Genomic DNA, 21,845 nt, shown 5'->3' on the forward strand with positions numbered 1-21,845 from the left:
AAATAATTTCCATTTATTTATATCATTTTCCTTTTCCACTCACATAAACCATCTATTATTTAGTTCCATTTCTCATGACTTCCCAATATCTTTAATAAACTTTGTAGCTCTTCACTATAATACATAAACCATAGTTTCCTTTAATTTATCAATCTTCCCTATATTACTTTTGTATCCTTATTATGCCCTCGAATTCATACTATTCTCTTAGAGTCTCCTAACATTTCTCGTATAATCACTTATCATATAAATTATACTTGATTATTATGTCTCGTTCATTTCATTTCTTATGACTCTATCATATAAACTTATCTCATGTTCTTCCATTATTACATATTAAAGTCTTACATACATCATATAGAATATACAGCAATCATTATCTTTAGTCATGCATAATACAATCAATGTAATACAGATAATCGCATATAATTATAACCACACATAATCATGTCCATGACTTCATGCATATTACTCTAGGAAATAGACTCATCGCAAGTCTTATTTTCATTAAACACTACATATCACTAGTATGCACTCACCTTGCCTCACTAGTCCATTCCAATCTCTTATCTTCCCTTGATCGATCTTACTTGCAAATGTTCCGGAATTGCTTTACGCGCAGAATCTACATAAATGTACATTTTGAGGCAATTATTAGATACCTACACCTTGTAATTGGATACTAGCAACTTAAACGAACTTATTAAACCAATATTCCCATTTTTCCTTTAGGGGGAATCGATCGGTTCCCTACTAAGGGGGTATCGATTCCCTCATGACATTCTGGAAATTTTGTTCGTTTGAAGGGGTATCGGTTCCCCTTGAATGGGTATCGATTCCCCTTGCCCAGAAATCATATTTTCAACCCGAAAATTACTTCATTTCCTCTCAAACACTTCATATATCATCCCCTTTTTCATTCTTAACTCTAGTACACATACTTAAACCAATCTATATTCATTTATTTCATCTTAAACCTCAAAATCCTATCTTCCATATGAGATTCAAGAATCATACCAAATTTTCAATGTGTTCTAATTCCAATTCTAACACTTCATACTTCTTAATTAGATTGATGACAAGTCAAATTCATCCATAAAACTCAACAACCATACCATATCAAAATTTCATCTTAAAACTCATATTGCAAATTCCTTCATAATTCCTTTATCTTATTGTTTAAATCCCATATAAGCTTTCCTTAAGCTTATTTAATACCCAAAGAATCAAAACTAAGCTTAAAACTCAAGAATTAACCAACTGAAATTAAACTTACCTTTGCCTTGCTCTCCCACGTATGAAGAAGAAGAAAGGAGAAGAGAACTCTGGATGTTTCTCACATTTCCCACGTTTATATTACCTTTAAAAGAAATATAAAAATCTTTTGGTCAAATGACCATTTAACCCTTAATTTCCTTTAATAATTACTAAATAACCTTCATCATATATATATCCAATAATCATTGAACTATTTCATTCTTATACTTTAGTCACCAAATTCTGAAACTTTACAATTTGGTCACTAACCCGGTATTGAGGATGTTACAGATATCCTTGCTCTCGCAGCTCGTGATTCTGTAGTTATGGTAAAATTTTTTATGATTCATTTGGATATAAATACGTGATAAAGTTGTTTCGGTTTCGAGTCATTAACGATTATTGCTAACAATGTACGCAGACCGGTGGTGCTAGTTGGGCAGTGCCTATGAGGCATCGAGACGGAACAATTTCACGGGCATCTGACACCGGCAATTTGTCGGGCTTCCATGATACCGTCGATGTACAAAAGAGAAAATTTTTAGACAAGGGTCTCAACACTCAAGATCTTGTCACCCTTGTCGGTAAGCAATTGTTCCGAACAACTATATAAACCCTTGTAAGTGTGATAAGATCTTGAGAGTCTGAACACTCAAGATCTTGTCACACTTATTTAAACCTTAGTCCTCTCTTTTTTTTCTTATATTTTAGAATCTGATTTTTCACTCCTCCCTGTTATACATAACTTACACTTCAAGTATCAAACTGCAGGACACACACGGTAGGAACCAGTGCTAGCCAATTCTTCAGTTATAGGCTGTACAACTTTACATCAACCGGACCCGATCCTTTGATCAATCCCGCATTCGTCTCCCAGCTTCAAGAGCTTTGCCCTCAGAACGGCGACGGGTCACGAAGGATCGGGCTCGACACTGGCAGCGCCAATAGATTCGACAATTCGTACTTTGCAAACTTGAGGGACGGCTAGGGAATACTCGAATCCGATCAGAGATTATGGACTGACGATTCCACCAAGACGTTTGTACAACGTTTCTTGGGCGTCAGAGGCTTGCTCGGCTTGACCTTCAACGTGGAATTCGGAAAATCCATGGTGAAGATGAGCAACGTCGAAATGAAAACGGGAACTGCTGGTGAAATCCGCAAAGTTTGCTCTAGAATTAATTAACTGAAGCAAAATCTTAGCGATGTAAGGTTATTATATAAAACTTTTAAGTCTTGTTGTATTTTTATCCAAAAACACAATCATTTAGGATAAGATTTGTCTTGTCTCTTGTTAAGTTGTAACTTTCTTATTTTTCTCCAAAACTCAATCATTAAGGACAAGATTCGTCTCTTGTTAAGCTGTAGCTTTCTGAACTCTATAAAGAGTTAATCGTGCCATGCATTCTTAAACTACTAGTTTTATTTAAGTTTGATTCTTTCAATTTTATCTTTAAATTATGATTTTTATTTTAAATTAATCTTTAATTCCTTTAACATTTTAACTTTATCTCCAAACTATCAGTATATGATAATCAAGTCCTTTAATAATAAAATTAATACAAAAATTATAATTGTTATATAAATATTGATGTGTATTATGTAATGTGAGAGAGGAGCCATTAAGGGTGGAGATGTGAGACAAGTGAGCGGCAATGAGATTTGTATTAAGAATTAGGATTAGAATACAAATAATAAATAACCATGAAATATGATTTTATTTTAGAAAAATGAATTATAATACTTGGGATAGTCCATGGCATCAGAGGGTTTTTATACTAAAAAATACAATCTTGCTGTATTAACAAACTAATTACTGATTAAAAAACTTCTAATTAATAACTTTTGAGACATGGTATAATATTAATTTATTTCGAGAATCTTACCAAGTCCATTATTTTCCTACATTAGCTTTTTGCTAGTTTTTAATTTTCTTTACAACCCAAGAGCACCGAGGGGTGTCTTTCCTTGTCCAGCTTCCAAGTAGAAAATCAACATGGCCAACATCGCAATCCTAGCATGCTTAATCTCAGCCACCTGAAGTCTCTCGAGCTTGTCGTAATCGGGGATGTATTCACCGTTCTTGATGGTTCCCGCGAGTCCTAACGGGTCGAAGAACTTGCCTCCCGGGTAACCTTGCTGCCCGGTGGAGTTGGCAAAGTTCTCGGCAGTCTTCGACCACGGAGTGGCCCAGTCCACGGATTGAGATTGCGGGTTGAAAAAGTCTACCCATCGCTTGCTCTCGACCCAGCCCATGAGGAGGAGTTGGGTTCCGAGAAGTGAGCCGAATGAGAATGGGGCTATTGCACCCGGGTCGGCTCCGGCCTCGAACCATGGTATGCCACTCCATGCTTGGCCTATGAAGATGCCGACAACGGCGGTCATGGCCCAACGCCCGTGGATCAGCTCAGCTTCCCTGTACCATCTCAGGAAAACTGGGTCCTTACCTAGTCCTAACGGGTCGAATCCGTAATCTCCAGGAAGCCTGTAATTTGAAAATCAAGATCAAAGTAGAATTATTTAGTGACTTTTAGACCATCGATTTGATTAATAATAAAATTCATCTTCAATCTAAAATCATTTCAAACGAACTAAAATTCGATCAAACTTCTATTGATTAATTCAATTCAAATCGAAGAATACGTACGATCCATCGAGCCACTCGGGGTCAACTAAGTTGCCACCACCTCTAACCCCAGGGAGCCAAGACTTCTTAGCCGGTGCAGCCGCTACGACAACCAACTTCCTCTTTCCGGTTGCAGGGGTTACCACCCTGGCTCCATTACTAGCACCCCAAAGGGCCTGCACCCTCTTTCCTGCACACAGAAATGAAGATCCTAAACCATTTATTACAGCTCCAGATGTTGAAGACATTTTTGTAATGGAAATGGGCAGTTGATGTTCTGCTGCTTTAAAATTGTCTGGAGAAATCTAGAGAGGATTATTTTAGATTTAAAATCCATTAACATCTCCAACTTGCTTCCAACCACGTGGACTTCGCCACTTTGCATCTTCTGTTTTGTCTTTTTGACACGTTCCAAACTATTTGGATTTTGGATTCATCTTAAATAAATAAATATTTTCTTTTTAAAAAAATGATTTGATATAGTCTTTTCCGTATTAGTTTATATTTTTTGTATACTATAATTTAATCGACTCCATGTTCTATATTTTTTAAATTTTAAAAATTTAGTTCTACTCAGAAGGGTGTATGAATAATATTATTAAATTGTAAAGACTAAAATGATTAACGAATAAGAACTAAATATAAAACTCACGTATATTGTTTAGGTCATGATTAAAATTTTGAATTTTGAAAGATACGACTAAAAATGACTAAATTAGATAACATGGATTAAATCTAGGCGAATTTCCCGAAAAATTACCCTTATAATTATTATTTGTCAAACATCGTTTAGACTTTATTTTTCGATTTAACACCCTTTGCAGGAAGGCGCGACCCTTGTACCGCGCCTTACGTTGATATGGCACCACGTGGGGTAAGGTGCGCCTAGAGGTGGGTATATGGGCTAAGGCCCGTGGGCTACCCGTTTAACCCGCGACCCGTGCAGGTTTTGGACATCAAAAACTGAAGCTCGTTTAAATTGCAGGTTTAATGGGTATAACCGCGGGTAGCCCGCGAAGCCCGTAATAGCCCGCTTAATTTAAAATTTATAAAATTTTAGAGGAAATAAACTTAAAAAAAATTATGGAAAAAGAAAATAAATTAACTATAAATATGATGTTACTTATAACCATTGTAGTTCTTAAATTTATTAGGGCATTTGTCATAATTCTACCACTACTTGATATTTTTTTTTCATTTACAATGTATCAAATTATTCTTCATTTTAAAAAATAAAAATTAAAAGATTTATATAGTATTTTAGTCTTATAGAATTTACATCATTATCACTTTGGTATTTAAAGATTTTTTTTATTTAATTTTGACTTTTATTTTTTCATGAAGTATGTTATTCATTTTGTTCTTTACCTATAAAAAGTCATGTGATATTCTAATAATATATCACATGACACGTAATATTTGGATTAAAAATAAGAAAGAAAAGTAAAAGAAAAAAATTGAAAACATACTTTTCAACTTTTAAAGGCTTTTACAAAAGAAAATTTGTTAGATTTGTATAATATTTGACTTTGTTAAATTTTTCTATTTGAATTTCTGCTTGCAGACACTTCTGTGTCTTCATATTATAGAATTGAATAATTGTGTTTTATAAAAATATAATGTTGTTATTGTTTTATTTGTTTTTAAATTTGGTGATATAAGTGAATATTGTTTTTTTTTAATTTGAGTTTAAGTAATTATATCGTTATATATATTAATGATTAAAAAAATTTAAAAAAATATTATTTTATAATCATTTACGGCTATTTAAAATAAAATTTAAATATTATTTAATTTTTTACGGTGCTACCTTCCTTTTCAAGTTAATGGACCATTTTTAAAGGTGTAGAAAGTTAGAACATTTTTTTTATTGCATTTAAAGTATTTAAAATTATTTTTATTTAACGGGCTGCGGGTAAGCCTGTTTAACCCGAGAGTTAAATGGACGGGCCGCGGGCCTTAGAATTCAAAACAGTGTATGTATGTGGGCTTTTTAAACTGCTCTGTTTAAGCCCGCACCGTCAAAACCCGCGGGCTAAACGGACGGGTAGCCCGTATACCCACCTCTAGGCGCGCGCCCTGAAGCGCACCTTGTAAAAAGTGTAAAAACCTCGGGTATTAATTTTTTAAATATTTTTAAAATGATGCCTCATATGTAATTAATTTCTATTACGGTGATATTTGTGTAAAACCATCAACTTTATATATTTATTTTTTGTGTGTGAAAAAAAAATTTATACATTAAAATCTTCAAATATTCTTTTGCAAATTATTTTATAACTCGATAAATTTTTATTTTTACATGAAATTACACAATACGTATAATCTAGTATAGAAAACTTTAAGAGTAAGTATTTTAAAATATGAATAGTTTTATAAAAGTTTTATAACTAATATTTCTTTTACAAAATGTTGATGATGATGATGATAAATATTTTATAATTTAAAAAATTATAAATTTCATATATTTTGAAAATTTATTGACTTTTAAAATTAATTGTTTAAAAATATAAAAATATCAAAATAAATTTTAATTACAATTGAGGAAACAAATGAATTATTATTCATTAATTATTATTTTTTAACAACAGTTGATAATGTTTATTCATTTTTAATAAAATTATTTTGATTTTTGCATGAAATTACACAATATGTATAATCTAGTATAGAAAAACTTTGAGAGTAAGTATTTTAAAATATGAATAATTTTATAAAAGTTTTATAAATAGTATTTTTTTACAAAATGATGATGATGATAAATATTTTATTATTTAAAAAATTATAAATTTCATATATTTTTGAAAAAATTTATTGACTTTTAAAATTAATTGTTTAGAAATATAAAAAATATTAAAATAAACTTTTAATTACAACTGAGGGATTAAATGAATTATTATTCATTAATTATTATTTTTTAATAATAGTTGATAATGTTTATTCATTTTTAATAAAATTATTTTTATTTTTATTTTATATTTTTTAAAATTAATATTAAAAAAATATTTTAAATAAAGAGGTGATATTTTTTAGCTTTGCATTCTTTTTTTATTGAATTTTATTCACTTTTAATTATTTTTTATTGTATTTTTATTGATTTTTTAAAAAAATGAATAATAATTCATTTGAACTTTCAATTGTAATTAAAAGTTTATTTTAATATTTTTATATTTTTAAACAATTAATTTTTAAAGTCACTAAAAATTATTAATGGTTGTTAAAAAATAATATCACACAAAAAATAAATAAAATTATTTTGATTTTATATTTTTTAAAATTAATATTAAAAATAATATTTTAAATAAAGAGGTGATATTTTTTAGCTTTGCATTCTTTTTTTATTGAATTTTATTCACTTTTAATTATTTTTTATTGTATTTTTATTGATTTTTTAAAAAAAAATGAATAGCTTTGCATTCTTTTTTTATTGAATTTTATTCACTTTTAATTATTTTTTATTGTATTTTTATTGATTTTAAAAATGAATAATAATTCATTTGAACTTTCAATTGTAATTAAAAGTTTATTTTAATATTTTTATATTTTTAAACAATTAATTTTTAAAGTCACTAAAAATTATTAACGGTTGTTAAAAAATAATATCACACAAAAAATAAATAAAATTATTTTGATTTTGATTTTATATTTTTTAAAATTAATATTAAAAATAATATTTTAAATAAAGAGGTGATATTTTTTAGCTTTGCATTCTTTTTTTATTGAATTTTATTCACTTTTAATTATTTTTTATTGTATTTTTATTGATTTTTTAAAAAAATGAATAATAATTCATTTGAACTCTCAATTGTAATTAAAAGTGTATTTTAATATTTTTATATTTTTAAACAATTAATTTTTAAAGTCAATAAAAATTATTAACTGTTGTTAAAAAATAATATCACACAAAAAATAAATAAAATAAAGTTGGCGTGTTTGTACAAATATCACCCTAATAGAAATTAATTACATATAGCCTTCTGTCAAGTGGTGTAAGGCGCAGTGCAGAGATCGCGTCTTCCTGCAAAGGGTATTAGATCAAAAAATAAAGTTTAAACGGTGTCTGACAAGAAAATAATAATTATAAAGGTGATTTTTCGAGAAAATCGCGTTAAATCTATAATATAAAAATAGCATAAGAAAGAGATAACAACGAGTGAGTAGAATGTGTTTTTGATTAAATCGAACCCGATATAATATAATCTTAATAAAATCTAACCTATGTTTAAATATAATTATATTCATCCCATATTTAATATAAAAGTTTAATTGAAAATATGACTATGTTCATTTAACGATTCAGAAATATTCAACGTATTTTACCTCTTAATAGTAAATATAAAATTATATAATATAACACTAATTTTAATTTATTTATTATGACCCAATCAAACTACTCAATCTTATTATAAGTTGGGCCTAAGCATAAAAGTGAGCTCATATTTTTGTCAACGTCAAATTAAGATGACAATAATGATAAATTACATCATAAGTCACTTGATTATTAATAAGAATACAAACAGGTTATCTATTACAAAAAGTTACAAACAAGATTAAGGTTCAAAATATTCAAAAGCTTTAGAATAATTTTATGACCTTTGAGAGAGGCTCTTAGAAATCCAATATGATGCATTTGATAAGAAGGTTAATGTGAATTTTACGGGGGCATTTAAGGTTCATCGACCATCATATATAACGATTGGACCGTCTGAATTTATTATTTCGATTTAAATTTGAATTCATCAATAATATAGATAATAAACAACTTTATTGATTTCCCACCGATCTCATTGTTCCATGGCATTGGAACTATTCATCTTTTCATTTCAAACATGAAACCTACCCCACAACCACTCAACAAAAGCCTAATTTGGTGGTGGGCGGCGGCTTACACATGATGTTTTCCAGCAAAATCATAAACAATGTTGGGAGAGAAATGGGTCGACAAATTTTCAAAATCTAAGCATCTTTAGGACAACTTCAATTATTTGTTTGACAAATTTCATAATATTCCATCACTATTTGAAATAAAATATCGTTTAACATTGTGTTACAAAAGCTCTCGTCGAAGAAGAATTTGAATTTGGAGATACCGTGGTAATAGAACAAAATGGATTAAGAAATCAATCCTATGATCAGTTTTTATAATTTTCGATCTGGATTAATTAATCATAATTTTTTTTAATATAATTATATATTAATGTCACAATTTTTTTTAAATACTTTTTAAATTTAAATTTTTTTATTTTAATTTTATCATTAACCGTTATAATATTTTAAAGTTCGTAAATTAGAACATTTGTAGCAATAAACAAAGGGGTCCCTCTAAAACATGTAGTGCGAGCATCTGCAATGATAATTTCCCGTTGGCATGCACACACCCTGAGAAGGGAAAAGTGTTTTTTTCATCATATTCTTTTTGCTACAAAAAGTCACGACCATGATGTAATAATTGTTTTAATCTTCAAAATTTATATAATCTATTAGTTTAATTTTAATTTGAAATAATTCAATAAATTTAATTTAATCTATCATATTTAAAAAAATTATCATTTTAGTCTTTATTTGTCTCGTTTGTTTATGGCATAATGTACTTTTTCAAATATTGTTTTGATCCAGTGGATTTGCTTAGTTTGACAGTATCATAAAAAGATACTAAATTGACAGAATTATTTAATTATGAAGAATTTGATTTAGGATAAAATTGATAGAATGTATAAGTTTTGAGGACTACAAATGTTATTATATCGGATCACGTTTTGCAGCAATGAAGTGACTTGTTTATAATAATTTCTTCTGTTATTTATATATTGAAGAATATTGAACGTTTAAACGTGTTTGAAATCATGTTTCGATGCATGTTGCAATAACAATGACACTACTTTTTGTGATATTTTTAGAGATGATTGTATATAAGATTTCCAAATTATGACCTTCATTATAAACTAGTCACTAAACTTTAAAACGTTATATATGAGTCTCCAAACTATGACTCACATTCTAAGTAAGTCTCTAAAATTTAAATATTTTATGTAACTCAAATTACTAGTATCATTCTATTTTGGTCATTCTGTTAGCATGTTGTTAACTCTAGTAGTTAAAAAATAATATATTTTTATGGTCATAGTGTGACCTAAAAATTCTCAAGACCTTCAAAAACATATTTATTTTTTTGGAATGACACAGGTTGATTCTCAAGACCTTCAAAAATAGATTTTCTTAACTAACAGAGTTAAGGATACAGTAACGAAATGATCAAAATTGAATGATAATAATACTTTGAGGAATGATATAAAATATTTTAAAATTTAAGAACCAATCTAGAATGAGGTTATAGTTCGAATACTCGTATAGAGCATTTTTAAAGTTTATATACTAGCACGAACTCCAGTGACTTTAGTGATAAATGAATTATTATTATTTCTTAAGGTACCGGGTTCGAGCACTAAGAATGTCACGGGTACGAGCACTCAATGTTAAATGGTTGACAGTTATCTTTGAACATATATTATTTTGTACTTATCCCAGATTACTAAAAAAATAAAGTTTATATACTAATTTTAAATTAAGATCATAGTTTGGGGACCTCTTATGTAATTAACTCATTTTATACATTAATTAATTTTATAAATGATTAAATATGACCACGTAGCTCAATTATTATAGGATCACTTAAAAAAAGAATTATTACAAGGCAAGTTAGTGAAATCATGAACGCAAAGGCACACAGCTCATTGCCCTTTGAAGCATGCATTAGATTAGATGTTATGGACCCCATTTAAAAGCTAACTAAGCAAATCATTTCCAACACAATGTTACTGTGTCATTCATCATTGCTTATTTTCACCGTTTTTTCCATTATCATCTATACATATACTCCAAAATACTTAAATTTAGAGTTAAATTTATTTAAAATATATATTAATAGTAGTAAGTTTATATTTAATATTTTATGTTCTTTTTAAGGTTTATGATTATAAATTTTAAGATTAATATTTTGGAGTTTAAAGTTTAGAGTTATTTAAATATATTAAGAAGTGTTTAAATAGATATATTTGTAAAATTAAATTTAATTTAAAATTTCTTTATGAGTTAATTACATCACACATCTTCAGGCGATGATTCTTATTATTCTAAACTTTAGAATATTCTAATTTCATCCTCAAACTATAACTATTATTTTAAATTAGTCTATAAACTTTTGAATATTTCAATTTTATTCCTAGACTATGATCTTTATTCTAAATTTATTCCTAAACTTTTAAACATTTCAATTCTATCCCAAACTATATGTATATTCTAATCACATTCTTTGTTAATAAAATTATTAGGTCAAACTATATTATTATATGTTTGAACAAAATAAAATTTAGGTTAAATTATGGTTGAAACTAATTACATATTTGAATTAATTTTGGGATGAAATTGGAAGATTCAAAAGTTTAAAGATTAATTTAGAATGAGAGTCATAATTTTGCGATGAGATTGAAATGTTCAAAAGTTTAAGGACTAGTTTAGATTGAGAGTTATAGTTCGGTGATGAATTGGAATATCCAAAGATTTGATGACCAATTTGAAAGGGAATCATAGTTTGGGTATATTAATACAATTAACTCTTTATTTATTATTTTAAATATATTTTTCTCCCTCTCCCCAGCAATAAAAACCCCCTCGCCACCCTGTATTTCAATTCCCACAGTGTCGTCCCACCTCCGGAACAAAACCAAAACCCACTCCTTTGCGGCAATGGTGGTCTCAATAATCACTTTTGCTTTCGGCCTCGCCATTCTCTCAATCTCGGCTTTTGATTCCGCCCACCACCACGCGACGGCGCCATCACCGTCTTCCTCCACCACCCCCACCGTCGACTGCTCGACTCTGATCCTGAACATGGCGGATTGTTTGTCGTTCGTGTCGAGCGGGAGCGAGGTGTCGAAGCCGGAAGGAACTTGCTGTTCCGGGTTGAAAACCGTGCTGAAAACGGGCCCAGAGTGCTTATGTGAAGCTTTTAAGAGCAGTGCTTCTATGGGTGTCTCTCTGAATGTCACCAAAGCCTCCACTTTGCCCGCCGCTTGCAAAGTTTCTGCTCCTTCCGCCACTAACTGCGCCGGTGAGCGACTTTAGATTTAAAGGCTGTGTTTTTGCTACTTGTCTTATTGGGATCTACATTAGATTTGTTATCTGGTTTATAATGTGACAATTTCATGGGAATTTTTCAACTTTTAGTTCAGTCTGGAAAAGAAATGAAGCATCATTTTCATGCATTTCTTCATTTGAACAAGGGAAAAACAATAGATTTTGGGCTCTAGAACTGATGGATTAGGGCAATAATGTTGTTATTTTGTGTTTTGGCAGTGTCTGTCACTCCTGCTGGTGCTCCAGGTACATGCGCTCATGAATCTGATCCTTATCTTGACATAGATATATATATTGGGAGGGACTAAGAATTTTATGATAAGAGATGAATTTATAAAATTTGAGGAGGATAAAAGCATATTATCAATAGAAAAAAAAATTAAATTAGATGGGAATCTGAAAGTTTTAGAGGGTAGCGACCGCCCCCGCTAACTCTTTCGGGAGCGACTCGACCGCATATGTGTATGCATATGCGTACGTGTACATGTGATTGATTTCTCAAATTTTACTTTGGTTATGGTGAAATGAGCTATTTTAAGCAATAGATTTCATGTTTGAGACATGGTCCTAAAAGATCTTTGGATTTTAGCAAATAATGTCCTTTAGGCCCCATCCTTTATTCTGCATTAGTAATCTAATTTTATCCAATTCCTTGCCAAATAATGCAGATGTGCAACCATCAGCCACAGCAGGTGCACCCACAGCATCCTCAGAAAGCGCAAACGAGTTGGCACCAGCACCAGCCCCCGGCAGCTCAGGCTCTTCGGTGCTTTTGGTTTCAGCCGGATCTCTTGTCGTAGGCATTATAAGTACATTAGTCTCCGGCTACGTATTATGTTAAAATCGTTACGGATAATTCCGAGGGAAGCGGTATATCTATCAATATAGGGGAGTGAGAGACCATTTTGATGGTATGTTTGTGTTTTAGTTAGTTCCCTCTGTATTTTTTTTCATGGTTGTGGGTTACTTTGAAACCCTTATTGGATTTGGACCATTTGATTCCCATTTGTAACTCTTAATTTTACCCGCTGAATTGAACCCGGAAAGGGCATTTTCCCTAATCGTGTTACTGTTATTTCATATAACCCATTTAAACATGTTTTGATGTGTAACGATGGACAATTTCGTCAACCTCTCGGCTAAAATTCAAAAGGCGACTCGTTGAAATGACAAGATGGCCTACTACTTATCCTTGCTGCAAAAGCCATCCATCTTGGAGGAAGTTTGGGAGTAGGGATGGCAAACAGGTACAGTTTCGTGGATTTTGCATCGTATCTGTTCTAATTGGAGTGGAGATGGGTATAATTTTAGCGGGTAGTGGGCGAGTGTGGATTTATAAAGTAGTATCCGTCGTGGGTGGTGGGCGGGTAATGGGTTTGAGACATTACCCGCCCCGCATCCGCCCGCCCCACATCCGCCCACCAGCTAAATATCTATTAAATTTTGGACAATTATGAATTTAGGTGTAATTTTAAAGACTAATTTATAAATTTTAATATTGTATAATATATAACATATAATTTATCCAAATATTAAGGATATTTAGTCTTTAATCTGGTCTTTAATTAGGAAAATATTCGACTCTTTGATTAAACTCATAATCCCACTAACCACGTCACTTTTCATGTTCTTTAGCCATGCTGCTCATCCAAACACAAATTAGTCGTATTATAAGCATTAACATCAAAAGCATCAGTTTTCATGTTCTTTAGCCCCTCAAAAATATTAGGCGCACTATGAGCATTAACATCGAAAGCAACAAAACAATCCAGCTCTGCGACTACATGCTCCTTACAATCTGTCCCCATAACATTCATAGAGTTACTCCTCTGACAAATTGAAGCATGCGCTGCTACCCCATCACGAACTGTCTAGGAACCAACTCCAACATCCCATTAGTTTGCTGTCAGGCGGGTCTAGATGGGTATGTCGTAGTGGGTGTGGGGATGGATTTGAAAATGTACCCGCGTGGGCGGGTGTGGATTTGAAAATTTGTACCCATCATGGGTGGTGGGCGGGTGGTGGATTTAAAAATATTAGGCTGGTTTGGGGATGGGGGAGGGGGTATCCGCACCCGACCCGCCCATTTGACATCCCTATTTGGGAGTCTTAAATAATTATGTCGTACAATAATCTTAATATATTATTAAGGGAAAGAAAGATGTTATCAGAAAAGTTAATATTTTTTTAATATTTTTTATAAAAAATTACTTAAAATATTATTTTTTTACCTGAAATGTTAATGTTTTTTAACATTTTCGGTAAAGTGCACAATATTAATATTTTCGGTAGAAAAAATAATGTTTTAGATAGTATTTTATCGGATATGTTAAACATTTTCGGTATAAATAATAATATTTTAGGTAAGTTTTTACCAAAAATATTAAAAAAATAATAACATTTCTGATAACACCTTCCATTAACCGTATATTAATGTTGTCGCACATTAGACATTCGACTCATCAAAGGTAAAGTATTTAAGTAGTCTTTGAAATATTTTAAAATTTATTAAATTTTTAATTCATTTTTAATTATTACGATAATAACAAATGTTGTGACATATGATATATTGATTTTTTTAATAAATTAATATACTCTAAAAATATGATGACATAATTACTAATTCAAATAAAAAATAATCATAATTTTATAAAAAATAACATTTAAATTGAATTATAATTGAAATTAATTTAATTTTATTTATTTTATAAAAATATATTAATCAAAACATAAATTTCAAAATAATATATTATTACATTTTAACATTAATTACAATGTATTAATTTAAAAAATATTATTTATAATTAAAAGATTAATGAACAAAAAGTGTGTAAAGATAAACATATATTAGCTATAACATAAAATATAAAATACAATAAAATATATTTATAATATTAATTAGAATATATATTGATGTTTGAGTTTGAAATATTATATAATATAATATAAATACTATTTAAATTAAAGTATGATCAAACTCACTTGACTTATTTTTACTTATTTTCTGTAGCACCTAATGTTTTTCTTGACTGCTGCAGTTGGCAACCCTATAAAAATTACAAAAAGATTTCTCTACACGTATATAGGATAAAATGGGGATAAAAAATATGGAAAAGGGGAGGTAAGACCTGAGACAAATTATATTTTATATCCACAAATGGTGAGTGTTTTGTATTTTTGGCGGAAATGGGGTTATCTCGGACCGGATAGTTCGTCCGGAGGGATATGAGAAGTGGAGTCTGCAATGATCCAATCGGCATTCGGGTGGTGGTTATGGTTAACCTCTTGCCGGAACATCTCCTCCTGCCACTCTTCCCATCTTTCGGCTAACCCATCACCCTCCAACATCCTGACCACTTCGGCCATATTCGGTCGTTCCTTCGGGGTGCCTTGAGTGCATAAAAGAGCTACCTGGATTAGTTGTTCCACTTCGTGGTCGGCGTAATTGCCCTGAAGATCGGTATCGACCAGCGTTTCTAATTTCCTGTCTTTTAGAAGTCCTTTCACCTGAAATTTCAGCACGAGGGAGAAAAAAAATGAAAAACAAAAACCAATTGTTTCTTTACTTCTCGCATACCATTTGTTTTGAATCAAGGTACATTTCAAACAATGCGACCATCCGAAGCACATACTTGGAGTGCCCGTGTTCAAGTCTCGTGTTTGGGGCATATTTAGACATGGGTATAGAGATCAGGCTCATTCTTGTATCCGACACTCGTACACAAGTTCGAATAACATAGAATGGGATGGAACCTATCAAAAAAACTATTTCTACATTAAATGTTTCCCTCTTCACATTGTAGAAAAATCTTTCTTAATTTCCAACTCTTTCTATTTTTTGGCTTTTGCATTTTCACATTGCCGGAAAATAATATTACGCTTCCGTATTTAGTGTATTTCTTTTGGTCAACCAAGTAGAGCAATAGTTAAATAGTTCCAAGGCCATAGACAAGGATGATAAGTTAAACTTCGAAATGCATCATCGAGACAAGCGTGATAGGAAGACAGTACTCACCCAATCAAGCAACATGACATCATCATCATTTGCAAGCCGAGCAAGATCGAAAGCCCTCTGCCCTGTAATGAGCTCCAGAAGCATAACACCGTAACCAAAAACATCCGTTTTCTCTGATGACTTTCCAGTTGATAGGTATTCAGGAGCTATATGACCAATTGTGCCACGAACGGCAGTTGTGACATGAGTATCTTTGTAGTCCATCAGTTTGGCCAGCCCAAAGTCCCCGACAACCGCTTCGAATTCCTCATCCAACAATATATTCGCAGCCTTTACATCACGGTGTATAATCTTTGGGTCACAATGATCATGCAAATATGCAAGCCCCCTTGCAGCTCCCAATGCAATCCGTTTTCTTATAGCCCAGTCTAGTGGTGCCTGAGACTCCGGGCGTTCTAGAGAATGTATATATCAGATAAATAGATGGTCCATGAATTTCTCACAATTCTACTTAGATTCAAAGACAAACCGCATTCACCAAGAGGATGAATTTAAAAGTTTAAAAAAAATGTTATCATAAGAGATTCGGATATGTGAACAAGTAATTCAAAATATCATCTCAAACTGAAGAATCGATAGAGCTGATATTGACAATTGAAGATCACATAAGCTTAAACAATTTATGTCAGAAAGAAATCGGTAACCAGAAGAACATATATAAAACAAAAGGCACAAGTAATACAGACAGCACAAGCACAAACAGGGAAAATGTGACTAAAGAAATAAACAAGGAGACAACAGGCAGTACCTCGCAAACAGGATGCAACACTACCGTTAACCATAAAGGGATAGACTAGCAGCCGTTCTGTAGGGGTCATGCAAAAGCCACGAAGACGTAATAGATTCCGATGTACAGCCATACTTATCATTTCCACCTCTGTTTGGAACTGCAATTCTCCACCTTGAGTACGCTCCTCTTTCAGTCTTTTTACTGCCACTAGAGAACCATCAGCTAAGCGACCCTTATAAACTTTACCAAAGCCACCTCTACCTAGAATGTTTTTGTTGCTGAAATTATCCGTTGCCACTTGTAGTTCACGCAAAGAAAATCTTTTAAGTTGTCCTAAATGAACTTCTGGGTCCTCCTCAGCTGTAAAGAAAACTAGAAAATAAGTAAATGCATGCACATATTGAAATACAACCAATTAAACCCGTCTTTTGACAAATCACTAACCAGGGACATCAAAGAAATGATCTTCTGGTTTCCTTTTTCGCCACCAAGCAAGTACAATTGCAGGAGCAGCAAAAAGCAGGGCAGCGCCAGCAGCAACTCCTCCAGCAATAGCACCAGTGGCACTATTACCTGCAAGTATGAAAATAGATAAATCTAGATACTGTTAACACAACACACCTGTATCAAGAATATTCACAACCATTAACATTTTCATCTGATACCAACACCAATGAAGCGGGAAACATTTCAACTGAAATAACTTGTGGGGATCAGAGGAACAAATAATGTTCCAGCCCACCAAGGAACCTAAACCCATCCTTGGTACAATTATCATCAGAAATTAGATCTGAGCTCAAAGGCACCTTCTTAAAAAACAGATCCAGATATAAGGAAGCTGAGGATCAGCAATATACTCAGATCTACATTTCTTTGTATGTTACAAGGTACATGGTAATACCAAAAAATTGTGAATGCAAAGACCAAGGAATATTTCAGCTCCCACCAAAAAATATATACAAATACATTCAAAAAAGTAGCAAGCCCCAAAGTTAAGCACAATTAAAAGTTAATAAAATCAAGAAAAAGACCTGATGGAATTGGAGCTGTAGGTGTGATAGGAGGCGGTGGAGCAGGTGGAGGATTATTCAGTCGATTATTAGAAAAACTGAAAGAGAAAAAAAAATATGAAGAAAATCAAGAAGCTGGCCTGAGAATATAAATATGAAAAAACAGGAACAGGCAATTGAGATGACAGTCGGCAGTTAGGGTGAGAAAAATAAAATAGCATAAGAGAAAAACCTGATAGGAGTGAATAGTGAAAAGGAACCATTAACCGGAATATCTCCTTCTAGCTTATTGTTTGAAAGATCCCTGCATCACATAAGACAACATTCTACACCACTAATGTATTGTTCTTGAAGAAAAGGTTGAACAGAAAATGTGTGAATTTTGTTTTTATAAAAAATCTAACAGAAACACTCACAGCACTTGCAGTGACATAATAGTTGTTAAGGGCATAGGAATTTGTCCTGTCAACGTGTTGTTGTTGAGACGCCTACTCCACAGAATGAAAGCATCAAAACATTGCATATTGATTACATTCCTAGATACATAACTAATAAAACTCATGCTTAGTGAATAATTTCAGCACAGGTGTGTGTATGTGTCTGTGAGAGAGAGAGAGAGAGAAGCCAGCTACAAACAAACCATTTCAATAGTGCCCATATTAACCAAGTACCATTGGCTCGGCAGTGTACTACATAGAACATTTCTATAGTGCCCATATCAACCAAGCATCATTTCCACAGAAGCCTACCACAAAAAGAAACCATTTCTATAATGCTCATATAAATCAAGCACCATCGGCCCTGCAACTTTTTAGACTTAAAACTACATGAAACTCACATCAGTTGTGGATTCGAATTACAGCCCAGAGACATTTTGGACTCAACCAACATTATGCATATATTGAAGAGAAGAGGAAACACATGTATCTACAAAAATTATAAATAAGGACATACTTTTTTAGTAATAATACAATTTACAGATTCAGTTCAGCCAGCAATGTATCAACACATAAAAAAGCCTTCTAGATATACTAGAACATGTGACAAGAAAGCAAGAGCATGAAGAAATTTGGTAAATTAACTGCATAAGAATGTAAAATGAACTCATACAGGAATCGTAGTTTTTGAAGCTTGCCCAGAGTAGATGGAATGTGTCCTGATAAAGAATTCAAGTAAAGATCCAAGCTCACTAAATTTGTCAAATTCCCAAGATCCTCTGGGATTATCCCGGATATGTTATTACTATAAAGCTCCCTGTCATAAAAAAAATTGAGTTAGTAATTCTTCGGCAAAAGAAATTTATTATAAGCACGTAATCCAAGAATGTGTCTATGAAAAATGCAACCATATCCAGTGGAATACAACAATCTTCAAGATTAAGATCACATAACAGATATAACCAGTGTATAGTGACAAAAGCACAGAATATCAGTGTTGACAACTATTTCTACTTTTTCTAAGGCGAAGGATTGAATTTCACAGAGTAACTCCGGCATTCCAGACAGTTTTGATTATTTAGTTTTACATGGTTAGAAATTTAAGAACTATTCTGAATAAACTTATCCACTACAACTAAATCATGGAAACTCTAAATGTAATCCTAAACAATAAAAAAGATATCATGAACTAGTTGAAAGAGCTAGCCGGTGGTTTTCTCCTCCTTTATTTATTTACCTTTAACTGCTTTAGATAATTCTAAGAATGTGTGGCAGCAGGTAAGAAACGGGTTGTTTTTTGTTTTTCCTATTTAAAATATACAAGGTCTAAAATTGTCTACTTACAAATACTGCAAATTCGGAAGCTGTCCAAGATGTGGAACCAATTGACCAGTTAGATTCGCATTACCAAGATCCCTAAATCGAAAGGAAAAGTATTTACCATGTCATATTAGAGAACTCGAAAGTAACACAAATGCAGTAGAAAATGATCAATAAGTAAACTTACACTCTTGTTACACTATTTTCATTATTACAAGTAACATGAAACCATGTACAAGGATTAACAAGGGTTGCATCCCAACTTTGCAACACTTTATTAGGGTCAACCAATTGGTTCTTCAATGCAGTCAAAGCATCACCTGTTTAATACAAAAATAAAGCAACTGATTACTGGTGGCTGTGCGGCATCGTTCTTTGCAGTCACCAACCAACAAATATATATATATATATATACACTACAAAGAAATATATAAAGTGAACTAATAAATGTTCTTCCATTTGCAGCAACAGAGAGCAGTCAAAACAGAAAAACGGTAAAGAACATTTCATTTTGTAAACAGGAATTTTCATTGAATTAGGACGTAAATCATATCGAAAAAGCTTTAGCACAAACTGATCATTATGGAATCGTGCAAGTATCAGTACAGTCAAGTCAATTACTGCAGTGAAGCTGATTGAAATTCAAAACAAGCAGTCAACCTCGTGCCACTGCTAAACCAATTAAATAGCTACTAAATCAATTTAACGTGAATCCTATGCATTTAATTTAACAATAATTTGCGAAGTTCAAAAAGAAATTTTAAGCAGCAAAATAAAATGAAAAAAATAAAGAGAGAGGAAACGATCATGACGAACCTTCCGCATTTGCCGAAACTCTGAAAACTAAATCCAGCACCAAAATCAACCGTAAACAAGCGGAGATTAACCGCTCCTCCGTCGTTTTACTTTCGGCTATCTTTGATTCCATGAGCTAAATCCTCAAAATCCGTCATCAAACTCCCACTTTAGCGAATCGTGGAGCCATCAGTTCGGTCTAAAAACGAATATCCAGAGTCTAACACGTACTGATCGTTGACAGAATCAATAAACAAAAAGAGAGAGAGAGAGATAGAACTAAAAGAATACAATCAACTTCGAAAACACTCTGAGCTAAAACCAAAGTGGAAAAACGCAAATTAAAAATTCCAGAAAGTTCCTGGCTGTCTTTCTCTCACTGTCTCTCTCTTTGACTACAATAACTTAAGTACGCTATTGTTTCCGTATCTGTGTATTTTGGAATAAATTTGAGAGAAATTGGGAGAGGAAAATTTTGTGTTTGGCAAGAGGGAAAAGTGAAGCAAAAGAAAGAGTGGGGAAGAATTACTTTTATTTTATTTGTCAACTATGAAAAAGATGAGAGTATGAGTATTTGTTTTAATTTAATATTTTTGTCGTTGGGTTAGTCAAAAAGTTGTTCGATTAGTCACCACCTACCAATGTGTTTTTTATTATTATTAATAATATGAGATAAATACATAATATTATCTATTTAAAAATAATTTTAAATTATTTAATATTAAATATTAAACATTGATCTTGAAGAAGAATAATAATTCTTTTATTATCAAATCAATGAGATTCGTGCACCAATGTGTTTCTCGAATTTAATAAACAAAGAATGAAAATGAATTGCTCTAGATCATGTGAATTTCAAGTTGGGATATATATTTATAAAAACAAATATTTAGCAAATAATTATAAATAAAATAAATTTATAAAAAACATTAAATAATTCATACAAATTTGATTTTGTTATATTAATTGATATAATTTTTTATTAAACTAAGGTGATTAAAAGTAATATTTGTTTTAAATATTTTTAATTATTTGACAATGAACGTTAATTATTCTTGCAACATCGGGCTCTAACACATAACCTCTAAAAATAATAATTATTCTTTAAACCACTGAGATAATATGTTTAATGTATAATTAATCAGTGAACCACTAAATCAAACTCTTTAATATATAGTAAAATAGTATAGATTATGCATGTTGTTTTTTAGGGGGAAAATAACTTTTAGTCAATGTATTTAATATTTATTTCAAGTTGGTCATTGAATTTCTTTTAGTAAACTAATGGTTTAGTTATTCAAACATGTTTTTGTTTTGGTCATCTAATTATAATTTTTTAATTTAATCATTTAAAAAAAATTATTTGTAATATTTTCAAATTGTAGCATAAAAAATTACATTATGTATCTTTTATTTCTAAAATTAATCTAATTTTTTTGTTCCCTTTGGTCGAGATCCACGTCCACAACCATTTGACCATTGTTAGTGGTCGTTTGCAACATAATTGGCACCAAAATACTTTTTC

The 21,845-nt window shown here is 31.5% G+C and overlaps 3 protein-coding genes and 1 pseudogene across 3 annotated transcripts; 2 read left to right on the forward strand and 2 right to left on the reverse strand.

The window, feature by feature from the left end:
* Positions 1-14,936, forward strand: part of LOC120150900 — a 56,971-nt pseudogene extending 42,035 nt beyond the window's left edge.
* On the reverse strand, positions 3,161-4,159 carry LOC120150867 (chlorophyll a-b binding protein CP24 10A, chloroplastic-like). The gene is made up of 2 exons (XM_039163478.1): positions 3,905-4,159; positions 3,161-3,742 (listed from the first exon to the last, which is right to left on the reverse strand). Exons 1-2 carry the CDS (start codon positions 4,129-4,131, stop codon positions 3,193-3,195), a joined length of 777 nt encoding a protein of 258 aa, XP_039019409.1. The 5' UTR covers positions 4,132-4,159; the 3' UTR covers positions 3,161-3,192.
* LOC120150868 (non-specific lipid transfer protein GPI-anchored 31-like) lies at positions 11,575-13,071 on the forward strand. The gene is made up of 3 exons (XM_039163479.1): positions 11,575-11,987; positions 12,233-12,259; positions 12,682-13,071. Exons 1-3 carry the CDS (start codon positions 11,624-11,626, stop codon positions 12,852-12,854), a joined length of 564 nt encoding a protein of 187 aa, XP_039019410.1. The 5' UTR covers positions 11,575-11,623; the 3' UTR covers positions 12,855-13,071.
* Positions 14,937-15,020: 84 nt separating the features above from the next.
* On the reverse strand, positions 15,021-20,602 carry LOC120150866 (BRASSINOSTEROID INSENSITIVE 1-associated receptor kinase 1-like). Its single transcript, XM_039163477.1, has 11 exons — positions 20,342-20,602; positions 19,713-19,845; positions 19,550-19,621; positions 18,879-19,022; positions 18,185-18,256; positions 18,001-18,072; positions 17,790-17,866; positions 17,203-17,331; positions 16,777-17,118; positions 16,029-16,423; positions 15,021-15,520 (listed from the first exon to the last, which is right to left on the reverse strand). Exons 1-11 carry the CDS (start codon positions 20,451-20,453, stop codon positions 15,206-15,208), a joined length of 1,863 nt encoding a protein of 620 aa, XP_039019408.1. The 5' UTR covers positions 20,454-20,602; the 3' UTR covers positions 15,021-15,205.
* Between the last annotated feature and the right edge of the window lie 1,243 nt (positions 20,603-21,845).

This window comes from Hibiscus syriacus, unplaced genomic scaffold (assembly GCF_006381635.1).
Source record: "Hibiscus syriacus cultivar Baekdansim isolate YM2019G1 unplaced genomic scaffold, ASM638163v2 tig00111027_pilon, whole genome shotgun sequence".
Taxonomy (NCBI): domain Eukaryota; kingdom Viridiplantae; phylum Streptophyta; class Magnoliopsida; order Malvales; family Malvaceae; genus Hibiscus; species Hibiscus syriacus.

Bases quoted from the DNA above. Each gene is read 5' to 3' on its own strand.
- LOC120150868 (XM_039163479.1), top strand. From the start codon at position 11,624: ATGGTGGTCTCAATAATCACTTTTGCTTTCGGCCTCGCCATTCTCTCA. The intron at 11,988-12,232 runs GTGAGCGACTTT...GTGTTTTGGCAG, and splicing joins TTCCGCCACTAACTGCGCCG to TGTCTGTCACTCCTGCTGGT. The intron at 12,260-12,681 runs GTACATGCGCTC...CAAATAATGCAG, and splicing joins CACTCCTGCTGGTGCTCCAG to ATGTGCAACCATCAGCCACA.
- LOC120150866 (XM_039163477.1), bottom strand. From the start codon at position 20,453: ATGGAATCAAAGATAGCCGAAAGTAAAACGACGGAGGAGCGGTTAATC. The intron at 19,023-19,549 runs GTAAGTAGACAA...TTTTTATGACAG, and splicing joins CTTCCGAATTTGCAGTATTT to GGAGCTTTATAGTAATAACA. The intron at 17,119-17,202 runs GTTAGTGATTTG...TTTTCTTTACAG, and splicing joins TCATTTCTTTGATGTCCCTG to CTGAGGAGGACCCAGAAGTT.
- LOC120150867 (XM_039163478.1), bottom strand. From the start codon at position 4,131: ATGTCTTCAACATCTGGAGCTGTAATAAATGGTTTAGGATCTTCATTT. The intron at 3,743-3,904 runs GTACGTATTCTT...TTCAAATTACAG, and splicing joins CCCGAGTGGCTCGATGGATC to GCTTCCTGGAGATTACGGAT.